General features: G+C 47.4%; 1 protein-coding gene across 1 annotated transcript; it reads right to left on the reverse strand.

The window, feature by feature from the left end:
• Positions 1–327: 327 nt before the first annotated feature.
• YTHDF2 (YTH N6-methyladenosine RNA binding protein F2) lies at positions 328–21,901 on the reverse strand. The gene is made up of 5 exons (XM_036397129.2): positions 21,615–21,901; positions 21,170–21,194; positions 20,812–20,891; positions 15,315–16,880; positions 328–1,276 (listed from the first exon to the last, which is right to left on the reverse strand). Exons 1-5 carry the CDS (start codon positions 21,639–21,641, stop codon positions 1,253–1,255), a joined length of 1,722 nt encoding a protein of 573 aa, XP_036253022.1. The 5' UTR covers positions 21,642–21,901; the 3' UTR covers positions 328–1,252.
• Between the last annotated feature and the right edge of the window lie 1,145 nt (positions 21,902–23,046).

A 23,046-nucleotide genomic window follows, 5' to 3' on the forward strand; every position in this document is an offset into this window, starting at 1 on the left:
CCAGGGAAGATGATTTGGGCTGTGAGGCATCTGCATTTCCCACTCCTGGAAGGAGCTTGGATCGTCCCCAACTTACCCATGACATGGGAAGGAATCCTGGGAGCAAGGCCAGGTGGGCACTGCCCCTCACATCCAGAGGCAGGTGACACTATAGAGCCACAACAATCCCAAAGGGCTTGAACAGCCCCAGGATTTTGCTGGGGATGCCACAGTAAGAGCACTCTACTTCAAACTCAAGGAGAAAACACCTCTCCACTCCTTTTTTTAAGGTATTTTTCCAATAGTTGAGGGGCTGACAGCAAGGGGAAGGGAGCAGGAGACAACAGGTGATGCTCAACAAGATCTCACATTTATTAATGAGAAGTGATTAATGGTGAAAAGAAAGGCAACACCCAGTCCTCATTGGCTTAACAAGAAACTGAAACATAGTCACTACACATTTTACAATATTTCTTCCTTGGTTTGTTTGTTTTGGGCTTTTTATTGTCCAAAATTCATTTTCCTGTAAACAAGACAAGTTTTTACCATTGTTCTCAGCTTTCAAAAAATCAAATTCATCCAGACCTAATCTTTAAATCTATATAATGCACAAGAACAGAACATTTCTTAGGACTCCTAGTACTTGACTTTTGAGTAACAAAGGGTCAGAGAAAAATGAACCACCTTTAAGACATAACCTCTTGGACAATTTTCTGTTCAATTCTTCTTAGGTCAAAACCCCAACTTCCTCACAGAATTCCTCCTCTTCTGGTCCGGGGAAAGAAAAAAAAAATAAAGTTACTCCACTTTGCATGGTGGATGCTATAATTCAGTGCTCCAAGTGCAAATATCAAAACCAGGGAAGGAGGCCCAACAGGGTGGAAAGAGGAGGAACAATGAGATTTAAAAATTAGACAAAAAAAAAAAGGCATATGCCAGTTATGGACTTGAAAATCCAAAAACCATAGTAAAAAGACAAAAACAAAGTGTATGCTCTGAAATCACAACCAAAGCCAAAAGAAATGGGACAGGTTTTACCTCTACGCTACCTAGAAGGGATTTTTTTGTAGTTGTTTTTGGTTTTTTTAGTCCTATGTCTTGTGATATTCCAATACTTTTTTTTTTAATTGGAAGTTTGTAAAAGTCTTTTTGAAGTCAAAGGAATTAAGAAAAAAAAGTCCTAATTCTTTCTGGGATACTCTTGCTCCTTTCTCTCTCTGAAAGACAGCTGGGATGCAATCTCTGCAGCAATCTGTGCTGGAGGAATGGCCTTTTACTTGACACGGCCTTGGCGTTCCTGCAAAAAAAGTAAGAGAGATCATATTAACTGAGAGCAGTTTTATTCACCACTGTTACACATCGGCATTCCAAGACATGGTTCTCCCATGGACCCTGTCCCAGCAAAGCCAGGAAAAGAGCATTGTTCTTGTCAAAAGAAGTGCTGCTACTGCATCCAGTCACTGCAGAGATGTGACGCTGAGGTCAAACAGCTCCTTATTCTCCTTTTTTTATCTCAGGTGATTCACCACCTGCAGAGCTGCATCCAGCTCTGGGGATTCCAACATCAGAAGGATGTGGAACTGCTGGAGGAACTCCAGAGGAGACCACAGAAACACTCTGAGGACTGGAGCCCCTCTGCTCTGGAGATAGGCTGGGGGTGTTCATCCAGGGAGACCTCTGAGGCCCTTTCTGGTGCCTCATGGGGCTCCAAGAGAGCTAGAGAGGAACTTTGGACAAGAGCCTGGAGGGACAGGGCAAGGAGGAATGGCTTCCCACCGCCTGAGGGAAGGGTTAGGTGAGATCTTGGGAAGAAATTCTTCCCTGTGAGGGTGGTGAGACCCTGGCACAGGGTGCCCAGAGAAGCTGTGGCTGCCTCATGCTTTTAAGTGTCCAAGGTCAGGTTGGACAGGGCTTGGAGCAGCCTGGTCTAGAAGAAGGTATATCTGCATTGGAATGAGATGGTCTTTAAGTTCCCTTCCAACCCAAACCATTCCATGATTCTATGAAAAAACGCCACCTGAACTCCCACGTAGGCATCAAAGTAGGCTGGAGCTCAAACCCAGGGAGCATTGACATCAGCCTTGATCTGCAGGGACTGAAACAGTCCCAGCCCCCCAGCAGAAAATCTCTCCAATACCCCTGTCACAACTTGATGGTATCTCACTGGAAAAACAAGAACTTCACAGGAATTTCCCACTGACTGCTATCACCCTGGGTTTTCCTCCAGCACTGTAGAAACACCCTGTCCAAACACTTGCACCAGAACATAGAGGCAGCACAGCACCAAATACCCCTAGACACCAAAGGCTGCCACCCACTTTGCTGTTCTCAGCACTCCATGCCCATCTCTTCAGAGTTCTGTTTGGGTTTAATGGAGAAGCTCTCACAGAAGCGGGTCCAGGCTTCCTCAAAGGGTTATGAGGTGTTTGAAGTGTCATTCCCAGATCATAAGACACCACCTCAAAAATGAAACCTGTCAGCAGCCAGAGGGCCCTGAGCCGATGCTTCTCCCTGGCTCTGCCTCTTCCCTGAAGACAGTCAGGTCCCTGTAGTTTAGGCATGACATGCACTGCAGGGCTCCAGCTCCTGTGGAGTGAGCCCATCACCACCTATCTAGTCCAAGAGGTGCCAAGTCCATCCCACTTCCACAGCAAAGCCGTACCTGCAGCAGGTACCCACAGGTACAGCAGGTTTTCCCTCTTCACTCAGAGAGGAGATGCTGTCAGGGCTCTGAACCTAGTACTTTGGTTCAGCTGAGGATGTTTCCCTGCATGTCCCTCTCTGCCTGGAGTCGTATCACCTGAAATAAGGGCAGCAACAGAGTCCCCTGCCTTCTTCCCACGGTCCCATGCTAACCTGCTGATGGGGGGCACCTTCCCATCTTGGCAGCTCACGTAACCGCTGCCACAAGCACACAGGCTGCTACAGGAAACCCCATCCTTTGCCACTGCTGAATCCAGGGAGAGCCCATCCCCAAACAGCTTCAATCCTGGGACAACAGCATGTGCAGCCATCTATCCTTAGAAACCTTCCCAAAAACAGAGGTCTGGTCTCCAGCTTAGAACACCACTGGCTTTAGCCTCAGCCACAGACGCAAAGAGGCTTTACTTCCCATTCCTCTGTAGGATGCAGAGCAAGGCCAGCATGATCCTCTGCTGTCTTCTGGGGACAGGGATCAGACGAAGGCACATGTTCTCATCAAGAACAGTTACGCAAGTAAGTCAATTAAATTCCCCTTTTCCTGTAATTCTGCCCAAGTCGGTTGCAGGTGCTTTCATTGCCAAAACACCACAACAGCACAGCAAAATCCAACTGCTAGGTTGGGAAGCAGAGCCAGGCCTGAACACAGAGCACAAGAAGCACTGCAGGGAGAGCCACAAATCCAAAGCAAGGTGCCAAGCCCTGTTCCTGGTTCAGCAGCTAGCATGTTATGTTACACAGGGACAGATGGCAATGTCACACATCCCTTTGGAAGCAACTGCAACTGCCTGAGCTAATGTAACCACTTCCCAAATGCAGACATGGGATAAGCTGGCTGCCATGTTCAATCATGCCCTGTGCATCTCCAGGGCCAGTGTCCTGGGCTGGGACAGTGGCCAAGGTTCCTGCTGTACACATCACCGTGTTAGCTGAGCAGCTGGACTCCAATCAATCACCTCTTCCTGCTGAGAAGATGATGCTGCTCCCAAGGCCTGCATGCAGCTAATAAGGAGCCAACCCCAGGGAAAATCCTCCCCTTAAATACCGATGTGTCAGAACAGAGCCTAGAGCAGATGTCCCCCCATGTCACCAAGCTAGAGAGGGGGCCAAAGTGAACATCTTCACTTCAGACCTGCTGTAAACCAGGACTGGGGGATGGGGTCCCCAAAAGGTCCCCATTCCCCTTCAGTCAAGAGCCTGCCTCAAGGAGCAAGCCAGAGGGGAATGGAGGAAAGGTGGCTGAATATGAAAGGAGGTGGATCCCTGATCCAAAACCACAGAACCTAACTGGTTTGGGCTAGAAGAGAGCTGAAATCTCATCTTGCCATGGGCAGGCACACTTTCCACTAGACCAGGTTCTTCCAGGCCCTGTCCAACCTGGCCTTATACAATTCTGGGGATGGGGCAGCCACAGTTTCTCTAAGCACCCTGTGCCAGAGCCTCACCACACTCCCAGGGAACAATCCCTTCCCAATATCCCACCTGGCAGTGAGAAGCCATTCCCTGTGTTCTGTCCCTCCATTCCTTGTCCAAAGTCCCTCTTCAGCTGTCTTGGAGCCTCTTTGGGCATTAGAAGGGCCTCTAAAGTCCCCCTGGAGCCTTCTCATCTCCAAGTGAACACCTGCAGCTCTCCCAGCCTGGCTCCAGCTCTCGGAGCATCTTTGTGGCCTAGTCTGGACTTTCTCAAGCAGCTCCACATCCTTCTGATGCTGGAATCCCCAGAGCTGGATGCAGCACTGCATGTAAGGTGTCATCTGAGTAGAGCAGAGAGATTCAAGACATCTTGTCCTCAGGAGCATTACAGTGATCATTCAACCACCAGCCAAATCTACCAGAATACACAGCAAAGCTCAACCACATTGCAAACGTTTGTCCTTCCTGGCTCATCCTTGTCCAAATCCACAGGCTATTAACAGTGTAAGTGTCACAGCCCACCCAGCTACACAACAGCCCCGGAAGACAAAGCAGCATCTGCGCACGCAGACTAGGCTTTGCTCTGGGATATGATCTCTGGAAAGCAAAGGGATTCCATCAGGAAGTGTTTTATGCCCTTTGGCTGCACTTTCATTAAACTTGGGTCATATCTTATTGATCCATATGGGAAGAAACAAGAAAGACACCTGCTCAGACTCATCCCCATCCATCAAACCCCTCAGGAAGAGCAAGAGCAGCATGTTATGGAAATGGCTGATTTGTGCCACGGCTCAAATCCTGTGCTGACACAAAGCTCACACAAGGCAAGTGTGCAAACAGGAGCTCTCTCTGATCACACCACTCAAAGCAACTTCAGTCCTGTCACTACTGTCCCCAGGGGCTGCAGCCATGCCACAAGCCAGGTCCTGATAACAGCAACTGAGCAATATGAGATCACCTTATATATTCACACTGCAGGGGAGCCAACAACAAAAGGATCAAATGTTTGCACCTGACAAAATGACAGTGAGAGACAACATTGCCCACCTATTCAGAGGCTCTGACCTTGATTGACAACCAAGGTCCAGCATCAACACTCCCAGCAAAGGTAAAGATTTTATTGCCACACCACAGATAGGGAAATAGCCAGACTAAGCCAAAGGAGGACCTGGAGAAGAAGCCAGGGCACAGCTCCCAGCTGTGCAGCTTACAAACTCTAGTTTGTTGGGACCTGCCTGAGCTGCAGGCCTGCCTTGGGCAGGCCAGGCCAGGCACAGTCTCAGTTTTACCTGAGAAAGTCCTCCAAGCAAAAGGCATCACTCACCCAGTGCCTGCCCATAGAGGAAACAGCAGGCAATTCCTTCATTGGAGCAATGGAACTCCCAGTACCATTCCCCAAAATGCTAAGACACCCAATCAGAAAATCCTGAGTTGGACCCACAAGGATCATCAAGTCCAGCTCCTGGCCCTGAACAGGACACAGCATCAATCCCACCCCATGTTAGAGAGCATTGTCCAAATGCTTCTGGAGCTCTGGCAGCCTTGTGGCCCATGACCAACCCCTGGAGAGCCTGTAATCAAACTCTGGCCTTGGTACACACCGACACACACACACACATCAAGCACCTCAACAGCCCCGCTCAGCCTGTGATGCTGCACTTCGCTGTTCGATGCAATCCCAGCCAAACAATCCAGCAGGACTTCCATGTGCCCGTGTCTCCAAGGCAGACATCTTAGATCACTGCCTCAGAAATCATGACTTACTGCAGCCCATGGCCCTCCCAGCAGGATCTGCTCAAGGAAGACACAGCACAAATGATGGATGATGTATCACTTGTATATTATGCTCCACAAGCAGTCTCAAGTCCCAGTACTTTCAAACCAAACATGATTTTTCCAGTTGTCAGCATTAGAAAGCCATCAGGGTTACCAAAAAAAGCTACATCCTTGTCTAGAAAAGGGGATAAAAATCATGTAGTGATCTGCTTATAGCCTGACACCTTCATCCTACTTCCCATTCACTTAATGGGGCTCACCACCAAGGAAGACAGGAAATGAGGCAAATAAAAGTGATTCTTTGTCATAGCAGGACAGGCCTTTTGTTCTACAGATCAAAATCCAACACAGCAAACCCATATATCCACACAACTCTAAACAGAAAAAACTCATATCAGTGAACAAGCAGGAGCCAAGAAGAGACATGGCCTTGGACCCCTAATTTCCATGTCAGAACAGCCAGCCTGGTACAAGAAGGGCATGAAGACAGCCAAGGCTTTTCCTCTACAGGAGGGTTTACACAAGGTGGTCTGTGCTATTGGATATCCTCAGGCACACTGCTGTTCCCACAATATTTCCAGGCACCTTTTAAAACGGATTCAATCAATTGCAAAGAACAAACCTCCTCTTAAACATCACATTTAATTGCCTGAATAAAGCAGCCCAATTCCCATAAACATTTCTAATTACTTTCACATAGGAACTCTTGTCCCAAGGGGCAGGAAACAGAATGGTGAAAAGCTGAGAACATGCATGAGTATTTAGAGCAAAGGAGACAGAGCAAGCTGGGAGGATTCCCAGTGGCATTCCATGGAAGGACAGCTTGGCTCACAACACAGCCTGGAACTAGACTGGCTGACTTTGGAGCACAAAAAAAATAACACAAGTCCTTTCCAGTCATTAGGAAGAAAGAAAACTCTCCAGGTCTTCAACAACCAGGGAGATTTTTATTCTTCCCCATCACTACAAGGGAAATGCATTTCATTACTTTGGTTACCTTAAGTGATCGCTCAGGCAAGAAGTCTTACCACAAGTGCCACAAAACTCTTCAGAAAAGGAAGGAACTCCACTTTAATGTTTCAAAATCTTCACTGCTTTAGAGTTAAAGCCTTGGCAGTGCCCTCTGTCACACCATGCAGGTGTAATGTCAAGGACAGAAAACCCACAGAGCTTCAGTGGAATTTGTGGCTCCACATACTCATAAAACATCTAGAAAGAGGACTGACCAAGTTTACTGATGATATTAAGCTATTCAGAGTAATAAAAACAGCAGTTGACTAAGTGGACAACTTTGTGAGAAAAAGCTGCGGAACTTTACAGGTACACTTGGTCTACCTGGTTGAGAAAAATTAAACAATACACATGCATAAAATCCCTGCCCTAATCCTAAGAATACAGGTTCCAAACTGACCATTAACCATCAGAAACATGATCTGTAATGCCAGAAAACTGACTAACCTGAAGAAAAGCAAATGTCACCCTGAACAAATGTTATACAAACCCAGACAGGATTTATCCTGAGCAGAGTGTAGCTTTGCTCATCTCCACCTCCACAGGCATGAAGCAGAACTGAAAAAGTGTCACAGAAAACCAGGGATGAGCAAGGGACAGAAGCATTTCCATCTGCATTTCCATCTGCATCTGTGCTTTAACTCTCTGGCCTGGAAGACAGATGACTGGAAAGGCAGAGTAGGCACAGAAGAGAGTGAAATAATTGCTCACCATCTTTTCTCACACAAGAAAAAGGGAGAATCATGAGGTAAACTCAAAGCAAATCAAAAGGACACATTTCCCCACACAACACATAAATTAGCTGAAGCACTGTAGATCCTGTGGATGCTCAAGGAGTTCATTGAGATCATGGACAGAAAAGTCATTATTTGAGAAAGACAAAGATACATCCTCGGGATAATGTAAATTCCAAAGCCAACATATTGTTCAAGGGAAAGAAAACCTTCAGAGATGAATATGTGCCTGTACTGTCCTCACAGGTGTTTGCTCTCAACTGTTATTGCCAGCTGGACACAGGACTTTAAGTGGAAAGAGCAGGGATACCCAAGCAATGTCTCCCTCTGTGCCCAGCAGACATGCAGCTCCTGCAGCCACAGGAGACACACTTACACAGACTTGGATCTGACCGACTGCAGCTGTCCTGGTATTTGAGGCTTAAACACCACCTCCATCCCAAGACAGCAGAGACACTTCATGCTATCACCGCTAAGAAAAGGTGCTAAGAAAAAGACACCACAATATTCTGTATTGTGAGGGGACAAGAGGAGATCTATTTGCCTGCTTCTGTGAGCCAGGAAGAGCGAATTCACAAGCTCAGGTAGAAGAACCAACACTCCCTATAGCATGTCCCGTCATTTTACAGCCACTTGAAAGGGAACATAAAGCCACATTCACTGGAACAGTTTTGTATTTCACCTTTTTTTTCCCCTCCTTTAAGTGTATCAAGAACATGGCTCTGGAATCAGCTGAACTCCAAATCAGGCTGAAACAGCCAAAAGACTGATGATCAAGACTTCTCGATTAACTTTATTTTGCAATGATGATTTGGAATTTGGAAATTCTCTGAAGGTATTTTACAGACGGTACCACAAATAACAGAGCTGAGATGGAGAGAGCAGAGCCCTTCCTCACTGTGCATAGATACAAAGAAGGAAACCAAAGAGTGTGGTTTCCTTTCCCCCCAAGATTAGAAACAAAATACAAGCCTTTTAGGTAGATTTTATCCAAATCTTCCAAACTGGGATTACATCACAATAGCTCTGCAGTTAACCACACAAAAAAGCAGCTCAGCATTGTAATTCTAAGAAAAAAAAATCTAATTATACAGAACCAGAAATTTCCAAGTTCTTGCACAAACCCCAAATGGTTCATTATTAACTACTCAAACACACTGTTATATGACTTATATGTCAATTAAAAAGGCTCATACTGGGGACTAGTCACTGAAGGAGCTACGAATAACTTCTAACCTAGCCATCAATTTGGGCAATGACCATTCTTGTTTAACAGGGACTTCCCTAGGAACTGCTGTGCTGGCACTGCTCTGGCTGACAAGCCTCCAGTGGTTTGTACCACTAAGGAACTAATTATTAACTCACAAAGCCGTAAGACAGCACAATTACTACCAGGTACAAACCAGAACATGCAGGAAAATGAGAGGACTAATTGTAGCGAGAGTGACCACAACACAAAACAAGGAGCTTCATGAACCTGAAACAGAAAAAAAGGAAACAGTTTCTTTCAGGCAAAAAGCTGGTGCAGAATTACAGTTTCAATAAGAACAAGGAAGGAACACTGTGCATGGAGCTGTTCTTGATCAACTGCTCACAGAACAATGCGCTTCAACGGTTTTCTTGGGATCCCAATCGGCTTTCAAGCAATGTCTTGTGACCCACTGTACTTCTGCATTAGGGAAAAACCCAGGGAACTGAACCAGACCACGCGCTGGGGTTTCACTGAACGAAACAGACAGCAAAGAGTCTTGCTTGGAAGATTAGAACTTTTTCTGGGGAAGCAGATGTTAATAAAATAACCTGGAACACATACCTGTGTAAGTTGCTCTTAACCAAGGTGCCAGCAAGTTATCCAGAACTCTTGGAGGAAAAAATAAGAGGAAGAAAACCAAAGCAACCCCTGCTGCTGACAGCTTACACACTCCCTTCTGCATTCCAAGCCCTCCACAGTGCTTCTAGGGAATTTGCCAGCCATACACGCACAATTTATCACAAAACCACAGGCTGGTTTGGGTTGGAAGGGACCTGAAAGCCCATCCCATTCCACTCCCTGCCATGGACAGGAACACCTTCCACTAGACCAGCCAGCTCCAAGCCCTGTCCAGCCTGGCCTCGGACGCTTCCAGGGATCCAGGGGGAGCCACAGCTTCTCTGGGCAACCCCTGCCAGGACCTCAACACCCTTACAGAAATTAATTTCTCCTCAATATCTAATCTGAATCTATCCTATTTCAGTTTAAGGTCATTCCTCCATCTTAATTCATCTGCTGAAGGGAAAAAAAAGGTTTTTGTAAGTTTTAAAACATTAATTTGAAGTCATTCATATGTTCATAATCAATTCAATTAACATATTTATAAGTTAGTTAGTTCAGGGTATTCTACAGCTCAGAGCTGAAATCATGCAGCCAAGATAATCTGGAGTGGGGGGACATGAAGCTTTGCCCACACCGAGAGGGCAAGAAGTAGGTTGGGAACAAGTTCACAAGAACAGGGTGTGGAATAAACTCCCCATGGTTGAGGCCATATCTCTAAGAGGTGAGAAACCCCACAGCAGATGGCCTGCACTCTGTCTGGCCCAACACCAATCCCCGTCCTTGAACCCTAGAATGGCCTGGGTTGGAAAGGACCTTATAAATCTTCTAGTTCCAATCCTCTGCCATGGACAGGGATAAAACAATTGAAAAATTTAAACAGTACATCTCAACAGGCCCTTAAACTAACATCAACAAGTCAACTTTAAATACTATTTTATAATATTAACATTACATTAAAATATCATTTTAAAGACTTCTAACACAACACTAGTAGTGAGAGACAGGACTACAAGGCCAGTGCAAGTGGTTTGCCCTTCCACTGCTCTGATTCCACTTCAATTGCAGTGAAAGGGCTCCTAGCCCCAGCTGCTCCTGTTTGGGATGGGGTAAACACAGCTCAGGGGATGAGGAAACACAGCTCCCTGCCTCACAGCAGAAAACACAGATTAGAGCATCAGACAGATTTAAGTCTTCCCTCCAGTTTTCTCCTTTCTTTAGACATAGGTAGAACATGAGCAAAAATCTGTGAGTGCTGTTAAGGGCTGGCTTAAAAATATCGTAAGCACAAAATATTCCTTACAAACAGCCAGTGCCAAGCCACTGGAATAAGCAGGATGGTTTGTTTCCTCCACTCCTGGGCAAATATACAAGCATGGACACAGACCTACAGGATTTAAACAGCCTGGACATAAACTGAAACCATATGCATTGCTGAACAGCATAGCAGAAATTCTGTCTTGGCGTATCAATCAATTAATTTCACTACGGCCACAATCTGGAGCAGAAAACAGCAAATAGCCCTGGGATCACCAAATGAAAGGAACTGTGTGAGTGGAAGGAGTGCTCCCTTGCTGCCACAGAGTACAGTTGGCTTTGCCTTGATATGGAATATCCAGGAATTGAATCTTCAAGTCAGAAATACTGTCCTGTGGAACATAGTAAAGCCAAAGCAAATGCAGCATTCTCCAGGACAACTCTAACAGCAGGAGAAAAGAGTGCTGGTCCACCCTATAGGGAATATTCTCCCTCCTCCCCTCTGAAATTACAAATTGGGAAGAAGTAAAAAAGAGCTTTGTAAAATCCATCAGAAAGCATTCATGTATTCCAGTGACTGTAAAATAGCTTGCCCATTTCAAACAGGCTCATACAACACCCCTCAGTTTTCCCTTAAATCACATGTTCCAAGGAGGCAGTGACACTTGCCAGTATTAATACTCCCTTAACCAACAGACAGCATCGGCTGAGGCACAAAGCAGCACAATTCCAGAAATAACAGATCCAATCTGGCCAATCCGACCTCTGTGCTTTGAGGCTGATCCTCATCATGACAAACCCCACCAAAGCTCTCCCCGTTCTGCACAGCTCAGCTTGACTCAACACTCGAAGTCCCAGTGGACAGTGTCTCTTCTCAGCTGCAAATCTGACCGCTAAACACTCTACACAGCACTGCTTTTCATGATAGCCTTCCTAAAATCCCTGGAACCTGTGAGTAGCCAAATATCTCAAGCATGGGCGGGCAGAAAGAATCCAAATAAACTTCCCCTGGAGTTTTCCACTGATTGCATTTCCACAAAACACAAGCTGTCAACCTTTCACACCAAGCAGATCATTATGGGAGACCTTTACTACAAGGTCAACGCAGCATTCCTAGAAATCCAAGTGCATGACCACGGGGCAGGGATTGTGTTGTTGTTTTGATTGTTTAAAGCAAAGATAAAATAATTCTTACGTGGAAGAAGTCAGTGACAAGCTCTACCATAAAAGCAGCTATTCTGGGTTTCAAGACTGCTCTGGACAGGATTGCACTGCGAGTTGGCTCCACCATTGTAGGTCAGGAGAATATTCAAACCTTTTAAAAAATGGATTAGTAGAACAAAGCAACACATGGAAAAGGAATGGGGATTAGCTTTAGAGGAACAGGATGGGCACAGACAACAGGAAAAGAAAGGATTATTTCAGTGTTTTCAACACTAAACTAACTACCCACCCCTCTCCCTTCACTGGACAATGGAAACAGCATAAACACGATACATTTTTCATATAATTTCTTGGACCTGCTTTAGGGGATTCTGAAGAAATGACTAACAATGAGAAGTATAAAAGAATAATCAAGAGTATCCAGACTTTCACAAGTGATCATCCATCTGCTCAGGCAGCAAGCCACAATCAAACTGCAAATGAGACAAAGAGTTGGGCAAGCTGCAGCTGATTGAAACAACTGCAGCTCAGGATAAGTTTGAAGCAAGCCAAACCTTGAAACATGTAAGCTTCGAAGAATCCAACTGCAGAGCATCAACATCTCACACTGTAGGAGAAATAAAAGAGCTGGGAGCAATGGAATTTCCCCAGCACAAAAAGCAGGCAGGGAGATACTGCCAGACCAGGGTTTTAACTTTCCAGTACATCAGTTTTGGTTCCTCATATATTTTTTAAATTCAGGTGATTACTTGAGATGCTTCAAGCAGACAGAGCATGGTTTGGGCTTTTTGGCACCTCTAGTCCCATGGTAGGAATCACTCCAAGAAAAAAGAAAACCCTCCTCCACCAAAAATAACTATTCCTCAATGAAACCATGAAAGAGAAGTTACAGAAACCTTAAACACATTGCAGGCTGTGTCAGTGAATGACTGAGAGGTGAAACTGTTGCTGTAAGAATGACCAAGGCCCAGAGAGTCACCTCCTCAGTGCGGGATGTTACACAGGCCTGAGCATGAAACACAGGATGAGTAAATAGCAAAGAGCAAACACCAACTGTGTTTACACAGCTCCCTTCTCCTCTGTGAATTCCAAAGACCTATAACTAAGTTCCTTTGCAGAGAAAGAGTGCTTTCCTAATCAACTACTGCTGCATCAACTAGAACATGGTTCAGAAAGGCAGCACTGGCACTCAGACTATCGCTGCTGCTTTCGACTCTCCACACCAGCACGTCTCAAGAAGCAAGCAAGGGGAGGAGACTTCAAAATGCAACTGAGAAGATGAACAAAGATAGTTTAGAGCTTTAAGAAAACTGCTAAGCCTTATTCCTTATTTTCAGACTTTACACAGCAAATGCAGCAGCCTTCCAGAAGAGCCCATCATTCTGTCTGCTTTTCCCAAAGCCTTCTCTCTTTTCCTCCTCCTTCTGCTTACCCATACCTAGTATTAAGTCTTTTCATTCATCCATCCATCCCTAACCTGTCCTTAAGGAGCATTTTCCCCCTTCCCCTGCATTCTCCCACTGTGCCAAGGTCTGACTCTTTAACAATGCTAACTGTTGCTCCCTGAAGTCAGGTCTGGAGGGTTTCACAGAATCCCATAAGGATTTAGGTTGGAAAGTACCTTACAGATGATCCTGGCTCCACCCCTTGCTGTGGGCAGGCACACCTTCCACTAGACCAGGCAACTCCATCCAACCTGGTCTTGAACACTTCCACAGATGGGGCAGCCACAGCTTCTCTGGGCCAACCTGTGCCAGAGTCTCCCCACCCTCACAGGGAAGATAGAGGCTGGACAACAAGTGAAACAATTCTAGGAGGTGAAATCACACAAAACAATCAGGTCCTCACAAACCACCAGTTTACACCTTTACACCTTGCCATTTATTATGCCTCCCTTACAGACTTTCACTAAGCACTGCAAGTAACCACATTTGTGCTTAATTATTACAATTTATACGATGCTCCATGTAAAATATAGATAAAAAATTTTAAACTGCATTCACTGTCACAGTGAGCAGCTGCAGCTCCTGATTCTGTTCTTCAAGTCTTGGGGAGAAAATTCCCCATTGCTCAAACTGAAGAGATCATCAGGAAACTTGGCAAACTCCCAGCCAGCTGTGCTAATGCTAATTTTTATAATTATCGTTTTGATCAAACATAAGCCAAATCCACATTGAGGGAAAGGGCAGCCCCAGGTGACTTTACAGCTGAACCCAAGTAAGATTCAAAGCCCACTGGTTCCTGAATTTCGGGCAGGATTTTCAATTAATGCATCGTTAAGGAGTAGATGATGACAGGAAGATTTGAGAGCAGCTGCAAGGCAAGTTGGGAGCTCAGCTCATGTACCACACTGCTGGCAGCAACATGCAGGTGACAGCCCACCATGGCCCCAAAGAGAGCAAGGAGGAACACAGCGACCATGTCCACAGGACAAGCAGGCATGGACTTCAATCGCAGTGAGGGAGATTTAGGTTGGGCATTAGACAAAGCCTCCTTACAGGAAGGATAATTAAGGAGAGGGATAGATTGCCTGGGGAGGGACAGAACTGCTGTTCCTGGAGGTTTTACAAGTGGAGGGAGACATCTGTCATGCTGACCCCACTGTGGCCAGGGGGTGGATTAGCAGCCATTCTAAGACCCAGCTCTGGTTTCTAACAACTTCCCAAATGCCTTGCTGGTCTCCAGCTTCAAACTGCTCTGATCCAGGAGCTGATAATGGCACAGAAATACATTTTGTTTACATCACAACACTCGGCAAAAGCTGAGATTCAGCATTACCAACACACAGTCAATCGCAGGCGGGGCCTGGGCAAGGCTTCTCACCCCACTCTGCCAAGTGCTGGCACCTATTTCATAGAATCATGGAACAGTTTTGATTGGAAGAGATGTTGAAGATCATCTAATTCTAACTCATGGGCAGGGACACCCTCTGCTAGACCAGGCAGCTCCAAGCCCCAACCAACCTGGCCTTGGACACTTCCAGGGATGGGGCAGCCACGGGTTCTCTAGGCAACCTGTGCCAGGGCCTCACCACCCTCACAGGGAACAATTTTCTTCTAATATCCAATCAAAATATATTCTCTCAATTTAAAGCCATTCCCCCTTGTCCTGTCTCTGCAGGCCCTCGTAAATAGTCTCACTTCATCTTTCCTGAGCTTCCATCAGGCACTAGAAGGTCACAATTAGGTCACCCCAAAGCCTTCTCTTCTCCTGGCATAACAATCCAAATTCTCTTAGTCTTTCCTCACAGGAGAGGTGCTCAATCCCTCCAATCACCTTGGTGGCTTCTCTAGACACACTTCCCCACAAAGTCAGGCTACTATTTGAGTGTGGGTTCCAGGTATGAGGAGGCAGATAGCCAAAAGGCAGGCTAATATCCGCAAGTCCACACCCCAGAGTTTGTCCAGTGCAAGGCAGCGCCCACCACCTCTTGCCCTGCAGAACTCAGACAAGACACACAAACATGTTACCTTTTTAACATTTTCCTCCTCCTCTTGGCGTTTCTCATAGTGTGAGAAGTCATCAAAGATGGAGGTGGTGTGCTTGTAGGTGGCAATAATTTTCAACACCTGCTTAGCCTTTTCCAGAGGCACCTCCTGAGTGTCCCTGGAGTTGGTCACTGGTTTATTCTCGTTGTTCTCTAGGCGGATGTGTCGCAGCTGGCTGTTGGGAACGTCTTTCACAAAAATCCACCTGACATCAAAACGTCCCTTCCATTTGTCCTGGGACCACACACCTGCACAGGTGTTATAGTCCACAGCAGATTTCATTTCTGCTACGCCGCAGAAGTGACCACTACCGTTGACACTGAACAGTAAGTATACGGGGCCCTTCCCATTCATGGAGCGATAGGCTGCATCCAGTCTCTTGTTGCCATGCTCCGTACTGCACCAGATATTGTATTTAATGGAACGGTGGATATCGTCCTCAGAGTAACTCTTAATGATGAAAACCCGCCCATGCTTTGGGTTCCAGTCAAAATCCTTGGGGTTATAGTTGTTAACAGATCTCAACTTCTCCAAGACTGGGTGTGGCTCAGAAGGAGAACCAGAACTGGCCTGAGCCTGTCCCACTCCGTTACCATCCACTCCATTCTGGCCGAAGCCGTTGCCACGGTTCCGAGGGGCGACCCAGCGGGTAGGCTGTGCCGGTGGCACAGGCAGTGGGGCTGGCGGTGGCAGTGCCTGTGGCTGCTGCCCACCCGGAGTCTGGGTAACCGGTGGGCTACTACTGATCTGTTGGCCCAGGGGCTGTGGAGACACCTGTGGTGGCTGCTGAGCGAGATTCTGGACCAAGGTCTGTGACGGGGCTTTTGCCACTGGCCCTTTGTTATCCCAAGTTCCGATATCCATGTTATGTTTTATGGGAGGTGGCGGAAGACTTGGCCCTGCAATGCCATTCTTGGCCTTCAGCTTGGGCTGCTGCTTGGCAGGTTTGCTGGCAATGTCAGCCCATGAGGTCGGCTTTGGTGGTGTAATCGTTGCCGGAGGCAAACTGTTGGATGTCACAATGTTACTGGTGATAGATCCACTCCCCACGGCTGAGCCGATGACTTTCGGGACACTGCTCGCCACGTCCGTGCTGCCCAGCTTGAGGGCTGCCATGCCCTGGTCAATAGTGTTCATGCCAGGAGCCTTGTTGAGGGTCTCATTGGCAAAGGCTGACTGCCCATCAATCATGGCCCCTCCCAGTGAGCTGGGAGCATAGGCATAGTTGCTGCTATAGCCAGAGCTTTGAGTGGATTGTCCCTGAGAATTGTTATTCCCCCAAGCTGAAAAGTCAATCCCACTTGGAAAGAAGTTAAAGCCGTGCTGCCCAAGGAATGGAGTGCTGCCAAGGGCCCCTGGCTGCCCGAACATGGCATCGGGAAGGAAGTGAGGCTCCCCATTGCTTAGCTGTCCATATGAGGTCAGGTAGGGCATGGGGGGGTCTCCCCCTGTGGACCAGGCAGCTTCGCCTAAAGAGTAGGAGAATCCAATGGAGGGACTGAAGTAGCTTGGTAAGTAGGAATCAGACATTGCAGTGTATGCATTATTCTGAAAGAAAACCACAAAAACATAAGCACTGAATTGTTAGGAGTTGAACCAATTTTAAGGGACCTTAGTAAAGGCACCTTAGACTTCCCCATGCCCTACTCCTTCCTACTTTAGGACTGGGCAGATAAATAGGCCCAGCCTTGAACACCTCCTTTGTTAGAAGGGCTCTAAAATCTGTTCCATTGCCAGAAAGGTTAAAGACAAAGGCTAAGAAAGGTTAAAGACAAAGCTTCTCATGCCAAGAGGGGAGTGTGTGGTGTTCCTGACATACACTGGACACTGGGAATCCCCGAAGCTCCTGCTCAGGCTATAAATCCAGTATCTTGCACCCAAATATCATCTTCTGCTAGTAGCTACCTCCAACAAGGATTTTTCCTGCTTGTGTAACATACTTAACCCGTATTAGGGAGTTCCAGGGAGGATCTGGGGAAAGAATGCAGAGAGAAGGGGAATAAGAAAGAAAAGGATCCAGAAGAAACACACAGTGAAAATCACAAGTGTCCCTGATTGCTTTCCTTAAACTTACTAGCCATGAAAACAGCTTTATTCCTACAATTTAAAGTTCCACACTTCACAATATTCCAAGCAATTGCAAACAAACAGGGATTTAAGGCCTATTCCTCAAAACACAAACTCCTCCAGTGCTGTGGGTACACACTGAAAATTACCTGAAAATGGGAAGTAATCAACAGAAGCCTTTTGCAGCACAGTGACAGCATCAGCACAAGCAGGTTTCAAATCCAGAGAGGAAAAAAAACCCACCGCCTCCATGACTTGATCTCCCTTTTAACATCCAAGTAGCCTTTAGGTTACAAAAAACAAATGCCTAATTTGACAATTAGGGAAGTCTCAGACATCCCCAAGATTTGCTTACATGAAAAACATCTGTCATTTCCCATTCAAACCCAGGTCCCCTCTGGGGAGTGGTTTCAGTCCTGCTAATGGGCATCATCCTGAGTAATTTGAACCTGTGAGCAGCAGCCTCGCCTGCCCAGCCCCTAAGACACCAGCCCAGTACAGACGAGATCAAAGGTGCATTCAGTTCCCAGCTAAAAGCTTGGCTTGCAGCAGGCTCTGCTCCATTTTTTGTTGAATCACGTACTCACGTGCGAAGCACAGCTCCCAGAGGATTTTATGTCATGCTGAAATCCAGGGAGTCTCTCAAGATGGCTGTGGCACTCTCCAGAAATAGCTGGTTTGCCACTACCTTCCACTTACAGGAGAGCAACAGGTTTGGGGCTAACCAACCCCCAACTTTACAGAAATTAATAGGAATTATTTAACACCATGTGTTCAGAGACAAAATTTCTGTAGTACTGCCTGAAAACTCAAGAGATGCTCTGTTCAACCTTTGATTTCACAAACGTCTCCCAAAAGCAAATTAGTAAAAAAACTCACTCTCATCCAGGGCTTTACTAACTGAGGAACTCAGTCCTGCTAAACCCTGGACTCAGTATGTCCAAAAGCACCAACACTGACACTAACTTGTAAGACAAATGAAACTTAAACTTCCTATTACTATTTTGAGCCACTAAAAGCACTTCATAATTTTATTGCCTCAATGATAAGAGTAATATTTTCTCTCCTGAACTCAGCTTTAAAGAAACAGGAACATGCCAGCCCATCCCTAATCCTGAGGCAGAGCCTCTCTCCACAAGACGACTCAAAGCACATCACTGTCAGATTTAAAAAAAAAAAAAAAAAAAATCTTTCTTCTTGCCAGCTCAAAATATTTTCCCACTGGTCAATTATGTCCAACTTTGACATATCTAACACAGGGCATATTAAGCTATGACCTGTAGAATACTAAGCACCTGCATACAGGTAGTAAGAGAGCAGAGTAGTTCAAGAGTTGAGCACAGGCAGCTCAGAGCAGATTTGGGACACAGTCACTGCTGTCCTCCACCTGAACGTCTTCAACACTGCTTTGTTATCAAACACAGCACCTCACTCTGTTCCTCTGCCCTCACACAACTGACACACTTGCTGATTACCATGCAAATAAAACACCAGCTACTCATTCTCTCCATGACTAAGACTCTTCGCACAGTTATTTCCTCAAATTCACCGTTCCTCTTCACCTCAGACCAAGGCTCTTAGTGAGCCTTGCTGTTGAGCCTTTGGATTTTAAAAGGTTAAAAAATCATTTACTGTGTATCTGAGCTTTAAAATACAAAGTAACCTCCTGGGAACTGAAAAGTAACAGTCATACCTGAAAGAGCAGGTGGGGAAAATAAGGAGCAGTGAAACTTTACAACATGGTTACCTCACGGGTGTGTGGAGAGCTCAGGAATCAACTCCAAAACTCATTTACTTCAATTATTCAGAGCAGTTTCTCTAACTCCCTTTCCCATCTCCACCAAAGAGGTGTACCCCTGGATACCTATGTATTTTTGCCTCCCTCCAGACCGAGCTCTGGAGGTTTTGGATTCTACACAGCACAACAAGGAAAAGACTCACTCAAAGGTTCTACTCCAAGTTAACTTGGTGGTTTCACCTTGCCTGGCTCAGTTTCTGCCTCCTGGGGCACATACAACCACTTCCTTATTTTTAAAATGAATTTTTACCAGCCTGAGACACACTGAAAGAAACTAAAGATCCAGAAATATTTCATCAAAACATGTAAAGGAGAATAAAATACTGTGTTGCTTCAAAATTATAGTAACCCTTTTTGTCTTTGGGAAATTAAATAAAACTGCAGTTTGTATGAAAAACATCCATATTCAGAAAGAAGCTGGGAATTAGGGATGTTGATAGCTGAGAAAGGAAAAAACCAGCATTAAACGACAGCTACTAGGAAAGCAACTGCTTTTATTCAAGACTTGAGAAAGCAATAACGTTCTCTCACCCTATGAAGGCTGAATTTAGGCTTGTAACTTTTCAGGGGGTTGAATGCAGTGAGTTGTCTTGATGGACAGGCTGAATTCTGAAGATTATGAACAGCTGACAGACAAAGAATACTTATCCTCAGATCTTTGGCACAAACTAGGAAAATACTTGCTGAAAATTTAACTGAGACAGTAACCTGTTCATGTGTTCCAATAAAACATGCATCACATTTACATGAGAAAAATAATGTACTGAAAAATAAAAATATGCAAAAATACAGCAAGGGGAAACCAGAACAGCTTATATTTACTGATCACAACTGGAAAGAGAAGGCAAGAGAACAACCTGTCTGCTCCAGTGCTATTACAGATGTTTATCTATGTACTCACTTGTACATCTAATCAGCTGAACTCCATCTGTTCTGTGTCACTCCCCTGCAGCTCATTACAGAAAACAAACACCAGTTAACAGTGGTGTTACTCGAAGAGAAAGTGAAGAGGAAAAGTAGCTGCAAGTTTGACTTCCGGGATCTGGTCACAAAGCTCCAAAACTGTCTGGCTCAACTTCTCAGAAAGTCTCAACATTTGTATCACATGTGGGCTCTGGGTTTGGGGTTTTTTTGTGTAAAACAGAGAAATCCCCCTGATAGGCATCATCAGTTGACTTGGTGTTGAGGTAAGAAGGTTGATCTGATCCTCTGAAAGGTGCAGTAGCCTGCTGTGCAGCAACTTCACAACCCAACTCAGCACATTTCTCTGGTGTAAAGAACCAGAAACCAACACAGTCACAACACTAAAACTGAAAGAGCAGAAATGGTAACTTTGAGACAGTCACGTTGAAAAAAAAGAGCTGGACACCAACTCCAGGAAGTTCTCAAAAAGTTGCTAAAAACCTTCCTACCTCACCCACCACAATCTAAGGGCAGTCAATGTTCTCTACCAGCAGAAATGCAGATATAGGATAGAATATTAGTTAAGGCAGCTGGCAAACATCGAAATGCAATCAGTAGAGATGGGAAACATAAAGGAGGCCAAACTTCCCTCCACTGGAGCAGCAGGAAACCTTGCTGCTCTTCGTCCTCCCGCCTGCAACAGGTACTCACCGGGCGAGCCTGGGGACTCAGGTAGGGCTCAAAGTCATCATCATTCAACCCATCTTTCTGGTGCACAGAGCCGTTTTGCACTGAGAAGAGATGTGTAAAGTTAGAAAGACCAAGGCAATAAGCTCCCATTATTACGGGCTTAAAGCATTTAAAGCCAAACCCTAGAATATAATAAACTTCTGCCAATTCTAACACACCACGCTCAGCCCACGGCACACAGACACTTTCCCACCGCACAGGCATCACCTGCAAACTATCCCCAGCCCAGCAGCCAGGCCTGGTCGCGGGGTTTATTTCCCTCCCGGCAGAGGGATCCTCCCTCTCCCAACTAGGCCCGCCCGGCCCCCCGGGATCTCACCTTTGTTGCCTTGGCCCTTGGGTCTCTGGCGCGCCAGCAGCGACGTGGGGAAAGAAAATGGGAAAGCGGTGAGTCAGAGGAACAGACCCGGCTCGGGTGAGGATACAGACCCGGCCCAGTGAGGGGAGAACAGAGCTGGGGAGGGTAAACAGACCCGGCCAAGAGAGGGGAGGACAGATCTGGGGTGGGTAAACAGACCCGTCAGAGCGGGGGAAGCCAAGGCCCGGCAGGGACAGACCCGGCCCGGGGAGGGGAGAGATCCGGCCCGGCAGGGTCGAGCCCTGCGGGGACAGGCCCGACCCCGCCGCATCACAATGGAGCGCGGCCATGCGACGGGAGAGGAGTGAGGCCGCAGCCGCCGCCCGGCCCGGGGCGCAACCCATTAGGCCCAGAGCTGCGGCCTCGCCCAGCAGGGGCGTCCCGGTATCGGCGGGGGGACTCCTACCTGCTCCAGAAGGCTGCTAGCCGACATGGCTCCGCGGCGGGGCTGCAGGCGGGGCGGGGCGGGGCGGGAGGCGGCGGCGCTTTGTCCGGGCCCGGCGGGCTCGGGGCGGCCCTGGCGGACTCGGGGCGGCCGCCGGCAGGGCGGGGGGACGCTCTATCCCACCATCTCCACCCCACCCCCTCGGCCGCGCGTCTCTATGGCCCGGGCCCGCCGCCTCGCGCTCCCCCCGCCCGGTCACGCGGCACCGCGCGCACCCAGGCACAATGGCGGGAAATAGGGGGGAAAGCGCGGGGGGGGGGGGGGGGGGGGAGGGGGGAGGGTTGGGGGGCGCAGTGCATGCCGGGACGGCGGAGGACTGCGGTGGGGGGAGCAGCGCCCCCATTCGACTGGAAGTGGGAGACCTCTTAAAGGGCAAGGCGGCCTCGCTGAGGTTCTAAGGCAAAAAATGGCAAATTCGGGGCCCGGCTGCGGGCTCAGCCCAACCTCATCCTGTCGCGCGCGGCATTTTAGCTCCCCCCGTCCCCAGTCCAGCACTCCAGGGTGCACAGAACCCAGGGAACATCGCAGTCCCATGGGACCCCCAGCCAGGTCAAGGGGGCTACCTGGGTGCTGGGTAGGTGTACAGCGATCAGGGAGTGCAGAGTCACCCCACTTTCTGGCCAAAAGACACAAACAGCTCCAGCAGGGACCTGACAGGATCTGCTGTATGCCTGGATTGGGGAAGGGGGTCCCCAAAAGGTCCCCATTCCCCTTCAATCATGGGCCTGAGGAAGCCAGAGGAGAATGGAGGGAAGCTGGCTGGATGTGGAAGGAGGTGGATCGAATCCCAGACTGGTTTGAGCTGGAAGAGACCTGAAAGCTCATCTTGTTGTACTCCCTGCCGTGGGCAGAGACACCTTCCACTGTCCCAGGCTGCTCCAAGCCCCATTCAACCTGGCCCTGGACACTGCAAGGGACCCAGGGGCAGCTACAGCTTCTCTGGGCACCCTGTGCCAGAGCCTCCCCACCCTCACAGGGAAAAATTCTTTCCCATAACTCCGTCTAACCCTGCCCTCTGGCAGTGGGAAGCCATTACTCTTTGTTCTGTTCCTCCAGACCCTTTGTCAAAGTTCCCCTCCAGCCCTCTTGGAGCCCCTTTAGGCACTGGAAGGGGCTCTAAGAGTCTCCCCAGAACCTTCTCTTCTCCAGGCTGAGCATCAGATCTGGCTCCCACAACTGTTCCCACCTCCACTCCAAGCCAGGAAGCACTTCCCAGAGGCCAATGTCAGAGCAGCAGCAACCACCCCTCAAAAACTGAGGTTCAGGAGTCCCTGCCCATCCCCTGCTCTCCCGAAGGCAGTGGAGGCACCACTGCCTTTCACCTCTCCAATGAAAAAATCCATTGGAGCTTAACTCCATTTTTCCTTTTAATGCAAAAAAATAGCCAGACACA

The sequence above is a fragment of the Molothrus ater genome, chromosome 24 (assembly GCF_012460135.2).
Source record: "Molothrus ater isolate BHLD 08-10-18 breed brown headed cowbird chromosome 24, BPBGC_Mater_1.1, whole genome shotgun sequence".
In the NCBI taxonomy this organism is placed as follows: Eukaryota; Metazoa; Chordata; class Aves; order Passeriformes; family Icteridae; genus Molothrus; species Molothrus ater.